The sequence below is a fragment of the Penicillium cinerascens genome, assembly GCF_028974065.1.
Source record: "Penicillium cinerascens strain IBT 15544 chromosome Unknown scaffold_4_segment0_segment1, whole genome shotgun sequence".
NCBI lineage: Eukaryota > Fungi > Ascomycota > Eurotiomycetes > Eurotiales > Aspergillaceae > Penicillium > Penicillium cinerascens.
In genome coordinates this window covers 1,046,241-1,061,934 of record NW_026695298.1, presented here as the reverse complement: position 1 = coordinate 1,061,934, position 15,694 = coordinate 1,046,241, and the positions used below count along the sequence as shown (strand labels likewise).

The 15,694-nt window shown below is 52.2% G+C and overlaps 7 protein-coding genes across 7 annotated transcripts; 3 read left to right on the top strand and 4 right to left on the bottom strand.

Moving 5' to 3' along the window:
* Positions 1-121: 121 nt before the first annotated feature.
* Positions 122-427, bottom strand: N7498_009491 (uncharacterized protein; the record flags this gene model as incomplete). The annotated part of the gene is made up of 1 exon (XM_058456547.1): positions 122-427. The coding sequence occupies one exon, from the start codon at positions 425-427 to the stop codon at positions 122-124; it is 306 nt and encodes a 101-aa protein (XP_058303446.1).
* An 890-nt stretch (positions 428-1,317) lies between these two features.
* Positions 1,318-3,245, bottom strand: N7498_009490 (dolichyl-P-Man:Man(7)GlcNAc(2)-PP-dolichol alpha-1,6-mannosyltransferase; the record flags this gene model as incomplete). Its single annotated transcript, XM_058456546.1, has 3 exons — positions 1,318-2,723; positions 2,772-3,188; positions 3,236-3,245. 3 exons carry the CDS (start codon positions 3,243-3,245, stop codon positions 1,318-1,320), a joined length of 1,833 nt encoding a protein of 610 aa, XP_058303445.1.
* Positions 3,246-3,339: 94 nt separating this feature from the next.
* Positions 3,340-3,892, top strand: N7498_009489 (YOS1 family protein; the record flags this gene model as incomplete). Its single annotated transcript, XM_058456545.1, has 4 exons — positions 3,340-3,373; positions 3,424-3,483; positions 3,573-3,683; positions 3,837-3,892. The coding sequence occupies 4 exons, from the start codon at positions 3,340-3,342 to the stop codon at positions 3,890-3,892; spliced, it is 261 nt and encodes an 86-aa protein (XP_058303444.1).
* A 1,623-nt stretch (positions 3,893-5,515) lies between these two features.
* On the top strand, positions 5,516-6,035 carry N7498_009488 (uncharacterized protein; the record flags this gene model as incomplete). Its single annotated transcript, XM_058456544.1, has 2 exons — positions 5,516-5,633; positions 5,695-6,035. The coding sequence occupies 2 exons, from the start codon at positions 5,516-5,518 to the stop codon at positions 6,033-6,035; spliced, it is 459 nt and encodes a 152-aa protein (XP_058303443.1).
* Positions 6,036-7,527: 1,492 nt separating this feature from the next.
* creB (uncharacterized protein) lies at positions 7,528-10,046 on the bottom strand (the record flags this gene model as incomplete). The annotated part of the gene is made up of 3 exons (XM_058456543.1): positions 9,946-10,046; positions 9,688-9,828; positions 7,528-9,630 (listed from the first exon to the last, which is right to left on the bottom strand). The coding sequence occupies exons 1-3, from the start codon at positions 9,982-9,984 to the stop codon at positions 7,528-7,530; spliced, it is 2,283 nt and encodes a 760-aa protein (XP_058303442.1). The 5' UTR covers positions 9,985-10,046.
* A 1,855-nt stretch (positions 10,047-11,901) lies between these two features.
* Positions 11,902-13,890, top strand: N7498_009486 (histidine--tRNA ligase; the record flags this gene model as incomplete). The annotated part of the gene is made up of 2 exons (XM_058456542.1): positions 11,902-13,392; positions 13,445-13,890. The coding sequence occupies 2 exons, from the start codon at positions 11,902-11,904 to the stop codon at positions 13,724-13,726; spliced, it is 1,773 nt and encodes a 590-aa protein (XP_058303441.1). The 3' UTR covers positions 13,727-13,890.
* A 210-nt stretch (positions 13,891-14,100) lies between these two features.
* Positions 14,101-15,689, bottom strand: N7498_009485 (putative ubiquinone biosynthesis monooxgenase (Coq6); the record flags this gene model as incomplete). The annotated part of the gene is made up of 2 exons (XM_058456541.1): positions 14,101-15,452; positions 15,518-15,689. The coding sequence occupies 2 exons, from the start codon at positions 15,687-15,689 to the stop codon at positions 14,101-14,103; spliced, it is 1,524 nt and encodes a 507-aa protein (XP_058303440.1).
* Positions 15,690-15,694: the final 5 nt, after the last annotated feature.

Sequence of the window (15,694 nt, the reverse complement as noted above, 5' to 3'; positions counted from 1 at the left end):
GCCGCTCTGGCATCCAGTGCCACAGAAATGTTCGGCCAGATACTGGATTAATTGAATCGCATATTTGAAGCTAAAATAGTTCCAAAATTTTATTGGGGCGGGTCTATCAATAGGAAATTGGCTACTCGGAGGTTTCGTCCTTCTTTTCGCCGTATGGGGGTCCCAAGGGTGCACCCTCTTCGTAGGATTCACAGATCTCCGCATTCTCCCAGCATGCATGGTCTTTGAGGAGATAACTGAAACAGCCAGTCTCTTCAACTGCCTCGTCGAGTTTCTGGCGATAGCAACGGATTCCTCGACCACATTCGTCGTACCATACCACGAGGATCTTCCCAGCGTTGCGGCCTTTGGAGGCCAGAGTCTTTGCGTCGGCGATGTAGATACGCCCGGCAGATAACCGCCAAAGGTATTCTGAGTAGAAGGTCATTCACGGCATTGCGTCCTCCGAATCATAGCCTTGCTCTTCATCGAAGTTCTCTGCCTCAATTCCTTCTTGCAAGGCCTCAGCAACATACTCTTCGTGTTCTTCGGCCAAGCAAGTATTACGGAGTAATTGTGGGGTACGAAGAAAAATCTTCTCCCAGTTGTCGCCGAAGTTATACAAGGTCGGGTCATTGTAAATTGGGGGTGGGGTACCGAAGTGCAATTCAACTTCACTTTGAATCTTAGTCCAAGCTTCCTCAGATTCAGGCTCATAGCAGGTGCGAAGCCAATAAGGTTCAAGATCAGTGGTCGGTCTGCGCCCAGCCGGTAGGCGAATACGGTTCAATAGCTCTTTACTACGTGTCGGAAGATCCCTGAGTCTGGCCTGCTGTTGCTCATATGGCTATTCGGATAGGTCAGTTTTCCTGACGGAGTAACCGGGGCCCGGGGGCGTATTTCCAAGAACCTCGCGATCACGGACTCCGAGTGCCACCCATTTAGCGAATATTTGTTCTCGTTGGGCATCAATGGATAGCGGCGAGTCTTCTTGCCAGTGTTCCTTGGGATCTTGTTAAAAAATGCACATACAAACTGGTTGAGGGGGCTTACCAAGAGAAACAAATCTGGCTGCGATATGAAAAAATCTCGGTACTTAAGATCAGATGCCCAGTGATTTCTTGGCAGGAGCTTGTCGGGGGCCAAGGGGGCCTAGGGTCTTTCATGTCGAGGCAAGGGAGAAGTGACAAGACGGTGTATTGGGGCGCTAGGCCGGAAACGGCAAAACTAACTGGATGTAGTAAATCACAGGTCCTTATATTACAGAATCAATGAATATGAAATGAACTCCAATTTACTGTCTGCACGGTGTAGTCTATCTACGACCTTGGAACCGCTTTAATTCCCTCGAACCCTCTTCAGTACCTTTAGCTTCGGCCGCATCTTCAGCTCAACCCACCAGCCTCGCAAAACGACTTTGCGAACCGAGTCGCGAAGTTGCTCGTACAAGTTCACTGCACGATGACCCCCGACCATAGACAGGAGCTTGCGCTCAGCAGCTCCGTCTGCTGGGGATCCAGGTCTCAGGATAGAAATGCCAGCGAAGCCATTGACGGTCTCCGCCGTTTCCCATATAGAATCGGGGAGAGCATCTCGCAATTGAGTCTCATCGCTATCCTTATACTCAGGGTCCGCAGACGCTTCAACAAGAATATAGTCGAACTTGTCCCAGAAGGTGCCCAGGGACTTGGTAGCTTCATCTTCGGTCTTATCATAGTGCCAGCCCAATGTCGCAGGCTGTTGCAAGAACCGTGTGACGCCTGTTTGGCACGCTAGGTTGCCCAGATAGACGGAGGCGCCATTCGGCTGCGAATCAGCCCCAGCTGCCGCCTGATTGTGATGGCGATGCAACAAGTTTAGAGCATGCGCGCCTGGGTAGTTGGCGGCTGAGGCAGGGAGAAGCACGAGATTCGATAGGAGGAAGGATGCAAGCGTGGAAAGGACCAAGAAATGAGAGGCAATTCGCGCAAAGAGAGAGCGCGAACGATGGGTCCAGAGGTATCCAGCACCTAGCGAAGCTGCAGTGGTGAGAGAGGGAATGACATAGATAATGAAGCGCCATTCTTTGTGTGGTATGACGCTGTACAAGGCGACAAAAGCTAGAGATGGCACAAGCAGTGGGATCGCCGGCTGTCGAGTTGCGGGTTGGCGCAGCGCAACAGGAAGGGCAATGAGATAAGTCAGAGGGTTGAGGAGAAGGCGAGGAAGGGCATTCAAGAAGTAGAAATACCAGGGATCGATTCCCCATTCAGATGACTGACCCGAGACGACATTGAACAAGAACGCATCCAGCTCTGGCCAGAGTAGACGGTCCCAGAACAATGAATCGGTAAAGACGGTAGCGAAGAGACCCACAACAAGACCAAGAAGACCAGCATAGACAGCATCTTGGAAGAATCTGGCCTGGCGAGTGATAAGCAAGAATAGCGTCTGTGTAGCGACTAGCACAGCTAGCTCCGAGCGGAATATCACGCCTGCCATGGTGAGCAGCAGCAGTGACAGACGGCAGTCACCGGACCGACCTATGCGGATCATAGAATCTGGAAGAAGGTAGCGCATCGCTAGTGTTGTCAGCCCAAAGGCAAACATATTGGATAGTGGCCGCGATGCATAGTAGATGAGGTGGAATTGGCTGCCTTGAAAGGCCAAGTACCATGTTGCTACAACCACGCCAAAGCTGCGCCGCACCCCGCGCGCGTATACAAGCAGTGCGAATGCATTGTATAGGCCCAAAATAGCTCGAGCTAGAGATGTTAGCTTCGTTCGTCAGAGAAGACTATGTCCGTCCCTACCGAGGATCTGCCGATCAGCTCCGTTGCTCAACGTTGGAAGATAATTTGAGAACTTTGCCAGTGCCACTGCAATACCAGAGGGTGCTTCAGCTTCAGACAAGTTCAAATGATCGGTGCCATTAGAGTAGAGGCTACCGCCAGCTATGCCCGGCGGATTGATCGCGTTGCTCAACGCAATGACGGGTCGCGACAGCTTAGCAAGGATGACAGCTCCAATAGCGGTCCGAGGCACAGCTCCGGGAAAAGCGAAGTGGTCATAATTGGAGTGGTCGAGATCCGGGGTGTCGGCGGGGAATCCGTGGACGAGTATGTCGTGGGTGGCCTGGACGTGGAAGGACTCCTCGACTTTGGTGTATGGCGCGACGAGAAGATGGAGGAAGATCAAGGTCGGAAGGAGAATGGCAAGAAAGGTGAATACTGTAGAAATTAGCGATGCGCATGGAGTTTGCGTGGTGTGGACTGACCATGTCTCATGGTGGAGGAAGTTATTGTTGATCCGGAGATCTGGCGCTTCCGAACCTCACCTTATCAACGCTCCTCCCTCCAACCACCCCCTCGACGCACAACGATGTTGTTCTTCGGCCTTGGAAACCTTTTCTTGGGTTTGTTCCTCGTGATTGCTCTTCTTGATTGAAGCTAACATCTGCTCCAGTCATCATCCTCATCATCAACGCCATCGCTGTCCTGTCCGAGGACCGCTTCCTCGCTCGCAGTACGTCCCTCCGCTCCTACCTCCAATCGCATGTTCCCCTACCGCGCGGGCTTTCTCCGATAAAATCTAATGTGGTTCAAATTCTCTAGTCGGATGGGGTCGCACGCAAGCTGAGCCGGGCTTCGGCGCGACGTACGATAGCACCAGCGTGAAAGCGAAGACCATCAACTTGATTGCGAGTGTGCGGACAGTCATGCGGAGTAAGTTCTATCTTCCCCGTTTATTCATCGCCGCACTATCTGTTTTTTCGGTGTACACAATACCCAGGGAAAGCTTGATGTGCTTTGGAAGTCGAAGGAGAGATGAATGTGCTTCAGCCTCAAGCACTCCAGCTAATGCGCAATCTACCACAGTACCCCTGATCATCATCAACACAATCGTAATCGTCTACGAGCTTGTCCTCGGTTGATTTCTCGAAACCCCTCAGTTCCTGCCGAGTCGACACATACGCCTAAGGAAACGGTTCTGCTCTCCGCCCCTGGACACCGTCACTCGCGCAAAGCAGTTTTTTTCAGCATTTGAGCGAAGACAAGCTACGCATAGCCTGTCTATTTCCCACCACAAGACATGTGGTACGAAGTACATGAGCAAAAACCTACCAGAATAAGGGGAAGCGTGGGATTGATAGGACAGACTATTAATCCGAGATAATTTAAATGGCGGGTCTGGTGGACAGATGCAGCATTACTTGCTAGTTGTATGTGTATAAGCTGGGCGTGCTGAGGCTCGGCCTATGCTTTTACGTTTTGAATTTTAGAGGTCTCTCGGCCCCCATGTATATACCCAAATTCACTTCAATCAGAAAGGTACAGCAGAGAAACGACAGCTAGTTGAATCTAGATCTCTCCAGGCAAAAGCTCAAGTATGCTGAACAAAAGACCTCGGAGTTGCTTCATTAGATGGATTCCGGTCTTATGTCCATCTCAAGGACTCAACCTTGGAATAAATGTTCCTCTCTAGGTTCTATAACATATGGATTCCCTTGAAAAAGGCGACGTGGTTTCCGTGAAACCGCGACTTTAAGTGTATATTGGTAAATACACTTCTAACTTGTTTGAATCCTAGTACTATTCCTGTTTGAATCACGTATTTCGGAACTGAATAGTATCCAATCACCTATATTAGCGCCTTAAAGTTGCTTAATGGTAATAGTGTGACCGGATCGAGCTGGTCGACCCTATAAGCGCGCCTGTAGGCGCGATGGTGGAACATCGAACTCACGCGCTAGCGCTGCTATTTTAGTATTTTTTCGTTGCTTGGTACTTTTCAATAGCAGTATATGAATTTTCTTTAGTTAAATGGTCAATATAGAAGGAAATAGTTGCAAAAGTTACGTTGGGCTAGAAATTTAATGTTGAGGTGAAGCGCACCCACTAGCAGAAGCTATGTGGGTGGGCGGAGGCACAAATATTCAGTTTCCCAAGCACCTATGTAAGTATGCGAATAGGTCTGATTAGAAAGAAGCATATAGTTACTTCGATCATTCTTCGCCTAACTTTTCCATGGCAACTTCTCAGCCATAACTTTAAATTACGAGCTCACATTCTTCCATCGTACCATACCCAGCCATCGCAAGCGTCCATCGAGCCTGTCCTTTGAGTGAAAAGCCTATATTTTCCGCACATCATTCCTTGAACCTAATATAGCTAGTCACATTTTTACCCCCACCGGAAATCCCTCTTATCTTTTTAAACAACATAAAGGGCATCCTCAATGTGGGCTCTTGGATATCGAACTTGGATTTGTATGCTTCGGAACTATATAGGTGGCTTTGAGCAATGGCCCCGGAATAATTTGTCCCACTAGCCGACCTCGAGACATGATTTATAAAGTCATTTATCATAGCATGTGCTCTCGCCTGGTGCTATCGACAATGCAATGGAATGCCACAATGGCACGGTATGCTCTGGCCCGCTTATAAATTATACGTTCTGACCCAAGAAAGTAGATACATTACAGCACAAGTAACCCACTACTGAGACTCTATTGCCTTTTGCTGTTCACACTTCAAACCATTTAATTTCCACTGAACATGATGGTCACAATTCCTCGAATTTTTCTTGTGGCGTTGGGCTTCGTCGTCTCGGCCACCGTGAACGCGAGCCCCTCAATGCCGACGGGTGAGCCCGAAGCTCAACATGCGGACGACTGTAAGTGACCTTTGGACTGCGAGTCTATCATCCCTGAAAAGGATTTTCTAACCATGCATAGGTGTTGCTTGGTATACACCTCAACTCCAAACTCCTCCAGAGACCTGCAACGACGTTGTCAATATGCACCCAGGGCTTGATTTGGCCACCTTTCTCAAAATGAACCCTATGATCCACCCTTACTGCGACAACATGCAGCTTGGCCAGAAGGTCTGCATTCGAGCTATTCAGCAGAATGATTGTGCACAGCCAGCAAACCCCAGTGCACAGCCAGCAAACCCTAGTGCACAGCCAGCAAACCCCAGTGCACACCCACAGGAACCTAGTCCAAAACGGTGGGAAACTAGTACCACACCGAAGCCACAGGGACCTAGCTCCATCGCTTCTCCTGGATGGCATTGAGATCTGGTAGATGGCGCAAGGACTCGCTGGTGAGAGCCAGATCTATTGAAGAACCTTTCTTCGATGCCACTTCTAGTTTCTTTGAGTGTGGCTTTTTACTACTAGGTTTCCCATGCCCCAAGGTTAATACGAGAATGTGACCCTTTATGTAATGAAAAATGCACTGAATTTGGTTCGGGATGATGTTGGCTCAATCGATCGAGTAGTTGAATACGTAGAAGCTGAAACTAGACCTTGAAATGGTCCGGTTCCAGTTCCAAGGTCTAGAACCTGGAGTCAGAACCTAAGCACCTCAAATTCCATTGTTCGGTTGTTTCTAGTAAGGTATGATCATGGAAAAGAATATATGGATGGAAGCAAAACTCACGGTAATGTACTCGGACAAAATATTGGGATGCTCAATGTACATCGGCCTTCAAGTGTAGTGTGATAGAGAAAAGGACTAGACACAGATGCAATCATATATCTCACATCAGAGGAAACTCAAGCTCGTCCTTCGAGTGGGGAGCAACGTTATTCATCCGAGCTAGCTTTGATGCTAACGAACGCGATAGCAGAGAATAGCTCTTTAGCTAGAACTTATTAACATCAAGCAGAAAAGTATTCCTCAGGTGTGAATTTTCGAGGTCTCTCAGCCTCTATATATATACATAAAGTCACCTCGATCAGAAAGGTACAGCAGAGAAACAGAAAACTAGTAGAATCTAGATCTCTCCGGGCAAAAGCTCAAGGATACTGAACAAAATTAGATAGGTTCCAGTCTAATGTCCACCTCGTGGGCTCAATATATAGCCAACCTTGGAATATGTTCGTCTCTAAGCTATATAAAACACATTCCCTTCAAAAAGGCGACGTGCTGTCCGTGAAACCGCGACTTCAAGTGCATATTGGCATATACACTTCCATCTCGTTTGAATCCCAGCCCTGTTCCTGTTTCCCTTCATAGGATTAGGGTCATTGGTCCTGATAATGCGAATTACAGCAAAGGTTGAACACCGTGAGTTACTCTTCAGCCATATTGAGATAGAGAATGTTAAGATAGAAACAGGCAAGGAAACAATCCATATTCGCTCAAAAGCAGTGAAAACTCCATCTTCCAAATCCCATTCATCGCCAGAATTGCAAAGACCAAACACCGTTTTGGCACCGGCCACCCACCATCGTAGGTATCATGCCGACGTACATGTTACAAAAAGTAGGAACCGGTAGCTATGGTAAAGCATGGAAAGCAAGATATAGCCATGACCAAAGATCCAAGAGTCTAGGAAGACACACCTGGAAATACCTCGGGTTGAGGCATCCACAGGAGAGAATGGAAGAACGATGGCGCATACCATAAGAAAAATGAAAAATGATGATACATCCACGGAAGCTATGTGCAGAAGCAAATGGCGCTTGTATGTGCATGAATGTGGGGGTATCTCCGTGAAACCCAGCGGGAGCTGGGCAAATGCAAGAAAAGGCAATTCTTCCTGGAATACATGCGAGGCATCTAGGACTTCTTGAGGCTCAGTGACCTCCAACGTCCGGCTTTCTCGGACTTGTTGTCCTTGGCGGCAGGTGGGCTGTTCCGCGAGGCCATTTTGGGGTTTGACAGGGAGGGATTATCCTTCGGAGGAACCGGGGGCTTAGGGGGTTCGAGCCCTTCTTGGTGTGGTGCTTCAGGCACGGGGGTCGGGACCGGTGGCAGATCCGAGGTTGATACACGAGGCTCCTTGTCCTTGCTCAGCCGTTGACTCAAACTGCGGCTTCCTCGTCTCAAGAAGCTGAGCTTCCTCGGTGACCCGTTCTCGGGGCCAAGCTCAGAGCCATCGTTCTTAGCTGTGTCTGCCTTGCTGGCTTCAATGGCCCTCCGTATATCCTCTGCTTCACGTCGCTCGTTCATCAGTTGTCTAGCCTGTTGCAGGTCGGCCTCTCTGCGACGTTGTTTTTCTGTCCGTTCCCGTTCTTTCTCTGCCTTTTCTCTTTCCTTCTCCAACGCTTTGCGCTCCTTCTCCTCTTTTGCCCTTTCTTTTCGCGACTGAACGTCGCTCTTCTTCGGACTGAGAGAAGGTGGCTGCTCATCGGGGATCGGAGGGAGTGGTGGCTGGGGTGATTGAATGGGCTGTGGAGACGAAAACAACTCTGGTGCTTCGTGGTGCGTGGACATTTGAGGCGCCGTGGGTACTCGTTGGATGCCGTTCATATGATTCGTATCATCTGAAGGCACCTGAGACGCACTGTGAATATGGGACAGTCCGGGTGACAAGGGATATCCGTTAATCTTTCCTGCCTCTCCGTTCTCGGCTGGAGCGGTAGAGGAGGCCTGGTCCTCCTGAGCTTGCTCCCGGAGCACAGCTTCGAGAGTAGTCTCCTGATAGAACAGGACGTATGCACAGGCCAGGCCAGGTCGATCTCCAAAGAAGTTGCGCACGTAATTCTTATCCACCGGTTCCACCAGCTCGTCATCAAAAAGCAACCAGCCGCGGTCCTCAGTCTTGATTATAGCAACGTAATGACCGTGATAAGGTCCTCCGCCAATATGAACAACCACGGCATACAATTCGTAAAGTCGATCCGGGTCCTCGGCGTCATCTGTGGTATTGAACAGGCGGAGATGATATGGGTAGACAACGCGGTGGAACAGCTTCTGCAATCGCTGCAAGTCCTCTGTGTACTTGAAGCGCTTCAAATGCAAAGCCAGTACACGCGGCAAACGTTTGATCTTCATTCGCTTCTCGGCTTCCTGAAGACCTCCACAGTTGTCGCAGTGGAACTTGTTTCGCTCGCAAAGCATTTCTTCGGCTGAGAACTTTCGGAGACATGATGTCACCGATGAATGCTGCTCAAGATCCACCGACAGATCCAAAAAGACCTCGTCACGTTGGGAAACCTTCTCACAGGTCAGGCATTTAGTTTCGGAAGTCAACGTCCCTTCAAACAATTCGTGCACCCATCGCGTGGTGTTGGGCGATTTGGAGCCCGAGCTGGGCGTCACCGTGCCGCTTAAAGAATCGACACTTTCTGTCGGTGGGAGTGACTTCTCCGTGAAGCTCTGCTTCGTCGCCTCAGCCTCCACATTCGAGACTACCTCGTTCAGTAGTAAATTCAAAAACTCGTGCGCATCCTGGTGCATGGCCGTCCGGAACATTTCATGCTCGCGTCGCAGTACATCCAAGAACTGCTGTGGTCGGATCACACCAATACGAGACTGACTGCCGACCAAAGATTCAAAGATATCCTTCAATGAAGTAAAGAGAGACTCGGACATGCCGTAACTATTGGCATTGTTCTTGGTTTCCAGGATCGGAAGAGTCTGGAGAGCCACTTTCTTCTTGTATTCCGGCGAGTCTTTATCCTCCGGCTTCTGTGGTTGGTTGGTAGGGACACCGGCCTGGCGTGCGGAGGGTGATGTAGCGGCCTGTGCCTTCTGCTTGGCGGCCTGCGCCTCGACTTCGAGGTGTGCGTTGGGGTTCGGGAATCGCAGGTTCTGGGCGAGGGTCGCCTCGAGACTCTCCAGCGGAGTGCGCTGCGGGTAGTTGATTACGGCCTCGCGGAAGGGGACGGAGTAGTAAAGACATTGGAGAATCGAATTGCAGTAGCAAGTATTGCCATACTGGTGCGCAGGTCGTGATCAGCGTGGGTAAATCACCGAGATAGCGGGAACACGTACGTTTTCCATGCCAAAGAATTTGTCGCTACCATCGCCACGTATGGAACCCATATCTTGTAACCTCTTCTCCAGCGGGGTTATCTGAGGCAACTGGGGGTCTTTCTTGACGGGCAGCGCGGCGGGCGAAGGGGCGCTCGAAGCCTGTGCAAGGTTAGATCGTCAGTTTCCATCGCAATCAGAATGGTCCCACGGAAGGGTGCACGAGCGTTGTGCCACCACGAGGAGGGATTATGCCCGTAGGGATGGGAAGCTACTTACCCCATTGCCTCGCGAGCCGATGCCGAAGAGCCCCTTCATTGTGGGAGAGAGTCCTTGACGATCGCACGCTGCATGGAGAGAATGGCTCGAGAAGGGAAATTATCGATCGCGGGCACGGGTGGACATGAGAGGGATGTGAGAGGATGGGTGTGGTGTTGGTGTTGGAAGTCGGGGAAGTCGGAGAGAGTTCCAGGAACGTTGAGTCGCGGAGAGGGTCCGGGGAACGGCACACGGCACTACGGGCTGAAAGGCAGGAACCGCAAAGCGTGAACTCGGTGAAGGGAACGGGAGAGAGAGAGGAATGAGGAGAGATATGTGGCGGCAGAACAGACAGAGGATGGTAGAGGTCCGACTTCTCTTACATATCTACATCAGACCCGCCCCGTCTTATTTCGCGCAGTCCCATGCAGCGGAAACGTCCAGAAAAGCCCTCCGCGACCCAGGTGCCCGAGAGACTACTACAATCCGACCACTAGGACCGATGAATGTCGCGCCGCGCTCGAGCCACGTGGAGTTCTAAGGCAGGTACTGGTCCGATCGCCGATGTTGCTTGCACGACCTCAACAGATACCATTGTGCGCCGGGTATATCGGGGCCAGAGATGAGGGGGAACAAAACCGGTGACATCGCCATTGGTGCTGCCGCTTCTGCCTACCCCAGCGGAGCCCCCACGACGACCATGGAACAAGCGCCTCCTTACGACTCGAAGTGACGGGGACGGGGAAGTCCAGAGTTCATTGGGCCCCAACCGTCGCCCGGCCATTGGCCACTGCTCGCCTACGCTCACTGACCATGTGTCCGCCCCTCGCATGGCGTGTTAGAACGGCCAATGATCGTCCCTGACGTGGGGAAGCCGTCTCCATTCCGGACTCGACGCGGAGCTCGCGAGGATGAAAACGTACCTCCGTGAGAGGTCTACGGGCACTACGATCTGGCTCAAGGCCATGTGCGTGGAGATTTACTTGCTATCCGTGTGCTTGGTCGCGCGGCCCGGAGATCCAGGGTCTCGGAGACTTTCTGAACAGGCCCCCGGGAATTTTATACAGTAGTGCGCCTACCTGCCTCGCATGTCAATAATAGGCTCCCTTGCGGGGCCCGGCTGCGTGCGCTAGGCTGCTTCGAGCAAGTACCGGGGTGCGCACCCTATATACGGACCGCAGTAATCGCCTGGATATCCCCCAATCCAACCTGGGGTCTGAACGCCCCGTGATGGAGCATCACTGCTCCTCATTGGTGGCTCGATGAGCCAGGACGACGAACAAGATACGCGCCAAGGCTGACTGATGTCAATGCTACACTACCCAAGGTCGGGTAGACCTTCGCTCCGAGTACATCATAGTGGGGGTGGCACTGTCGATTCAACATGGAAGCTATAAACGGAGATGGCCATTCGGGGAGTGCGACGTTTTGGGCACGATAAGCGGAAACCGCGGTGGATGCCTTGGCAGACCCGACACTTTTCCCGAGCCGAGCCCTTTCCTACTGGAGCAGGTACTTAACTTATTCACCCGGATACAGCCGGGGCCATACATCATGCCTCCACATTTTGATATCTGATGTTCCGCGATGAATGACGTCGTCTTGGCTGTGGCCGTGCTGTCATTTTAACCTCGCCGATGTCTTAGCTGTCTCCAGAGGATGATTACGCGTTCTTTAGCTCGAACTAAGCTGTCGCATGCTAAAAGCGAACGGTTGGCATTCGTCAGAAAGAAACGTATTTCATGAAATACTGGTGGCAACGGGTAAAAGAAGATCTATGTAACCCATGCTATCCCGCGACCGTACAGCATTGAAAAGGTAAAGCCGAGAACAAACGATACCATCATTCCAATCTAGATCGTGTGCCCCTGTATACAGACATCGGATAAACCCGGCGGAAAAACTCACCCGAAGAAGGAAGATGGCCCGTTCCAAATTCCCTGACCACTTTTCGTGCAGTCCATTCGCGTTTGCTTTATGCCGTCCTTTCCTGTTCCTTTACGCTCTGCACGACGAGCAATTGCCGACAACGTTGGCGCGCGCACCATCCCTTGTCTGACTCATTTGCCTACCCAAGGCCTGCGTGTGCCCTCGAATCAAATTTGTCACGGAGCCCCCACCATCCCCCACCACCAAATCCATCCCCGCCCTCGTTACTTTTCTTCAATCCTTCCTAGCTCTGATCGTGTCGATACAATGCCCAAGGACAAGGTTTCTTTCAACCTCAAAACCCCCAAGGGGACCAAGGACTGGTGCGGCTCCGACGCCCTCCTTCGAGACCGCATCTTCACCACCATCGCCGACGTCTTCAAGCGCCACGGCGGTACTGGCCTCGATACCCCCGTATTTGAGCTGCGCGAGATCCTGGCTGGCAAGTATGGCGAGGACTCCAAGCTCATCTACGACCTGCAGGACCAGGGCGGTGAAATTTGCTCCCTGCGCTACGACTTGACCGTTCCCTTTGCCCGCTGGCTCGCCATGAACCCCGACGTGCGAAGCATCAAGCGTTACCACATTGCCAAAGTCTACCGCCGAGACCAGCCCGCCATCAGCAAGGGCCGTATGCGTGAGTTCTACCAGTGCGACTTCGATATCGCCGGTGCTTTCGACCCCATGGTGCCCGACGCCGAGGTGCTGCGCATTGTCAGCGAGGTGTTTGAGGAGCTGGGCTGGAACGGCCGGTACACGATCAAGATGAACCACCGCAAAATTCTAGACGGTGTGTTCGCCGTCTGCGGTGTGCCCGAGGATAAGATCCGGCCCATCTCGAGTGCTGTCGACAAGCTGGACAAGATGCCGTGGGCGGATGTGCGCAAGGAAATGGTTGAGGAGAAGGGCCTTGACGGTGCGGTTGCGGACCGTATTGAGGGTTATGTCATGAACAAGGGTGGCCGCGAGCTGATTGAGAAGCTGCTGCAGGACGAGAACCTCACGGCCAACGCTTCAGCCAAGGCTGGTCTGGACGATATGGCCCTTATGATGGAATACCTGGATGCATTCGGCGTGCTGGACAAGACCTCCTTTGACATGTCGCTAGCGCGTGGATTGGATTACTACACCGGTGTGATCTACGAGGTCGTCACCGAGGGCTCGGCTCCCGCCGTGCAGGCTGGCGGCGAGGTGGCTCAGAAGATCCAAAAATCCAGCAAGAAGGACAAGAAAAACGAGGACGAAGACCGGTCCAATGACCCCACTCTGGGTGTCGGCAGTGTTGCCGCCGGTGGCCGCTACGATAACCTGGTGGGCATGTTCATGCCCAAGGCTCAGATTCCCTGCGTCGGTATCTCTTTCGGTGTCGACCGTATCTTCTCCATCACAAAGGCCCGTCTCGAGCGCGAGCAAAAAGCCGACGCTTTCCGTAGCAGCGAGGTCGATGCCTATGTCATGGCTTTCGGCGGCAAGGGTTTCACCGGTATGCTCAAGGAGCGTATGGAAGTCTCCCAGAAGCTGTGGCAGGCCGGTATCAAGGTAAATACCAGTTCTTTTATCCCTACACATGAACTATACTAATACCCTGCAGGCTGAGTTCTCCTACAAGGTGAAGCCCAAGCTTCCCCAGCAATTCAAGGCCGCCGAGCAAGGCGGTGTCCCCTTCGCCGTTATCCTCGGCGAAGAGGAGCTGAAGGCCGGCAAGGTCCGCATCAAGGAGATGGGTCTCCCCGAGGGCCACGCCGAGAAGGAGGGTGTCGAAGTCGAGCTGCCCAAGCTGGCCGAGGAGCTCCAACAACGCCTTGCCAACAAGCCCTCCGCTTCCGGAGCCACGCTGGCGGAGCAATTGGGAGGTGTGAAGATCAGCGCCTAGATGAGTCGATACAGGCGTTTTCTATTTCCTTTGTTTGGCCACGATTAGCATTACATGTCCCCTTCCTCTCCAAAATTCATAGACGCATGAGGTTATATTCAAAAGAGCCGCTGTCTCGGCATGAAAAGTCTGGGGATGTACAGATTCATAAATACCCAATAACATTACTTTCTTGTATGGATCTTTGATAAAGCTTTCTCGAAGTATGATTGCGCGCTAACAGGGCACGGTCGTCGATATGGCCGGAGAGCTCTAGGTATCCCAAGTCAAACAGCTTCAAAGTAGTGCGCATTCGTGAGGTTCGAGAGTAAATGTTGTGTGACATTCGAAAAAGGAAACTAGATATACAGTATAGACACAGAAGGCAACCCATTCTAATGCCCCTCAGCATTCTTCATCAAGAACGACTTAACGAAAGGCAACTTATCAATAACATCCAGACCCAGACTGCGCGCCCAGGTAATCGGGCCCTGGCCCGGGATAGTGTACATCTTATGCAAGAGATCGCAAGCACCACCGATCTTCGCATTGGGCAGGTAACGCTCAGAGGAGTATCTCTCAAGAGTAAGGAGATCACCGATATCCATCCCGTGAGAAACGGCATACTCGATTGTTCGCGAAAGAGCAGCCACGTCTGCAAGGCCGAGGTTCAGGCCTTGGCCGGCAAGTGGGTGGATGACGTGTGCTGCGTCGCCGACGAGTGCAACCCGGGGCGAAATGTACTGCGCAGCATGGCGGAAGCGCAGAGGGAAGGATGCCACTGTGCCTTGCTGCACGGCTGTAGCCAAGGGCGGGGTTTGCGACGGGAGGGAGGTATGCTGTACGTGCCAGGCGAGTTCGTCTTCGTGAGATGTTTGCTCGGAGCGTTCAATGCCCATCATGTATTTCAAGTCGGTCATGGAGAGGCGGAAGGCAGCATTGACCATGGCCAGGAAGGCGGATGGAGAAAGTGATTTCAGGTACGCGGCGTTCTCGGGTGTCGTCGACCAGACCAACGTGGCGTGGTTGTTCGGTAGCGGGAGTAGAGCAATGGGCCCGCCCAGTGCGGGCAAGAAGCGCTGGTAAGCTGTGCGCAGGTTTGCTGGGAATGGAGGCGTATCGAGGTCTGCAAGGGCGAGAGTTGCGACAATTCCGTGTCGGTTGTAGTCCCAGCCCTGGGTGGGAATATCGGCGAATGAGCGCACAGGACTATTGATTCCATCCGCCCCGACCAGCAACCTCGCCGCGATGCGAGAAATTCCCTTTGTCTCTGAACCTGGCCCCGTGGGCTTGACAGAGAGAACTGGCCAAGCTGAGAGGTCAGGGCCGGAAGCCTGAAGATCGGATCCATTCTCGATAGAAGCAACAGTAGTATTCGAGAAAAGTGTGAGACCCTGGTCACCCGAAGCGGCAATCCGGCCAAGCAGGGCGCGCACAAGGTTCAAATTCTCGGTCATGGTTGCAACTGTGCGCATATCTTCGAACGGAGGCGTCTCCATGGACCAATCAAACGATATTCGTGATCCGGTCTCGCCATCCCACACCTGCATCTCCTGGTACTCCTGCACGCGGTTGGTATCAAGATGCTCCCACGCGCCGATCTTGCGCAGGAAAGAGGCAGAAGACGGGGTCAGGCTGCTGACGCGGTTCGAGAATTGGTCCGATGGCATGTTCCATGCCTGGGCCTTGTTGAGGTCTTGGCTTTCGACGAGGGCGACCTTGAGCTTTGATGTGATGGGTGAAGCACCTGTATAATATTTCAATGTTAGAGCACTTCTCAATGAGCTTCGTTGGAGTTCTGGTGTGACGTACGGAGTGCAGCCAAAAGTCCCAGGCCCGCCGGACCACCCCCAACGCAGACTACGTCGTAAATGTCGGGAGTTTGATCGGGTTTGGTTCCGAATCGCCGCCGGCTAGCGCCAATGCCATAACGGCAAGATGCGCAAATGTACGGCCGCAGCGCAGCTCTTGAAATTGGGTGCATTATGT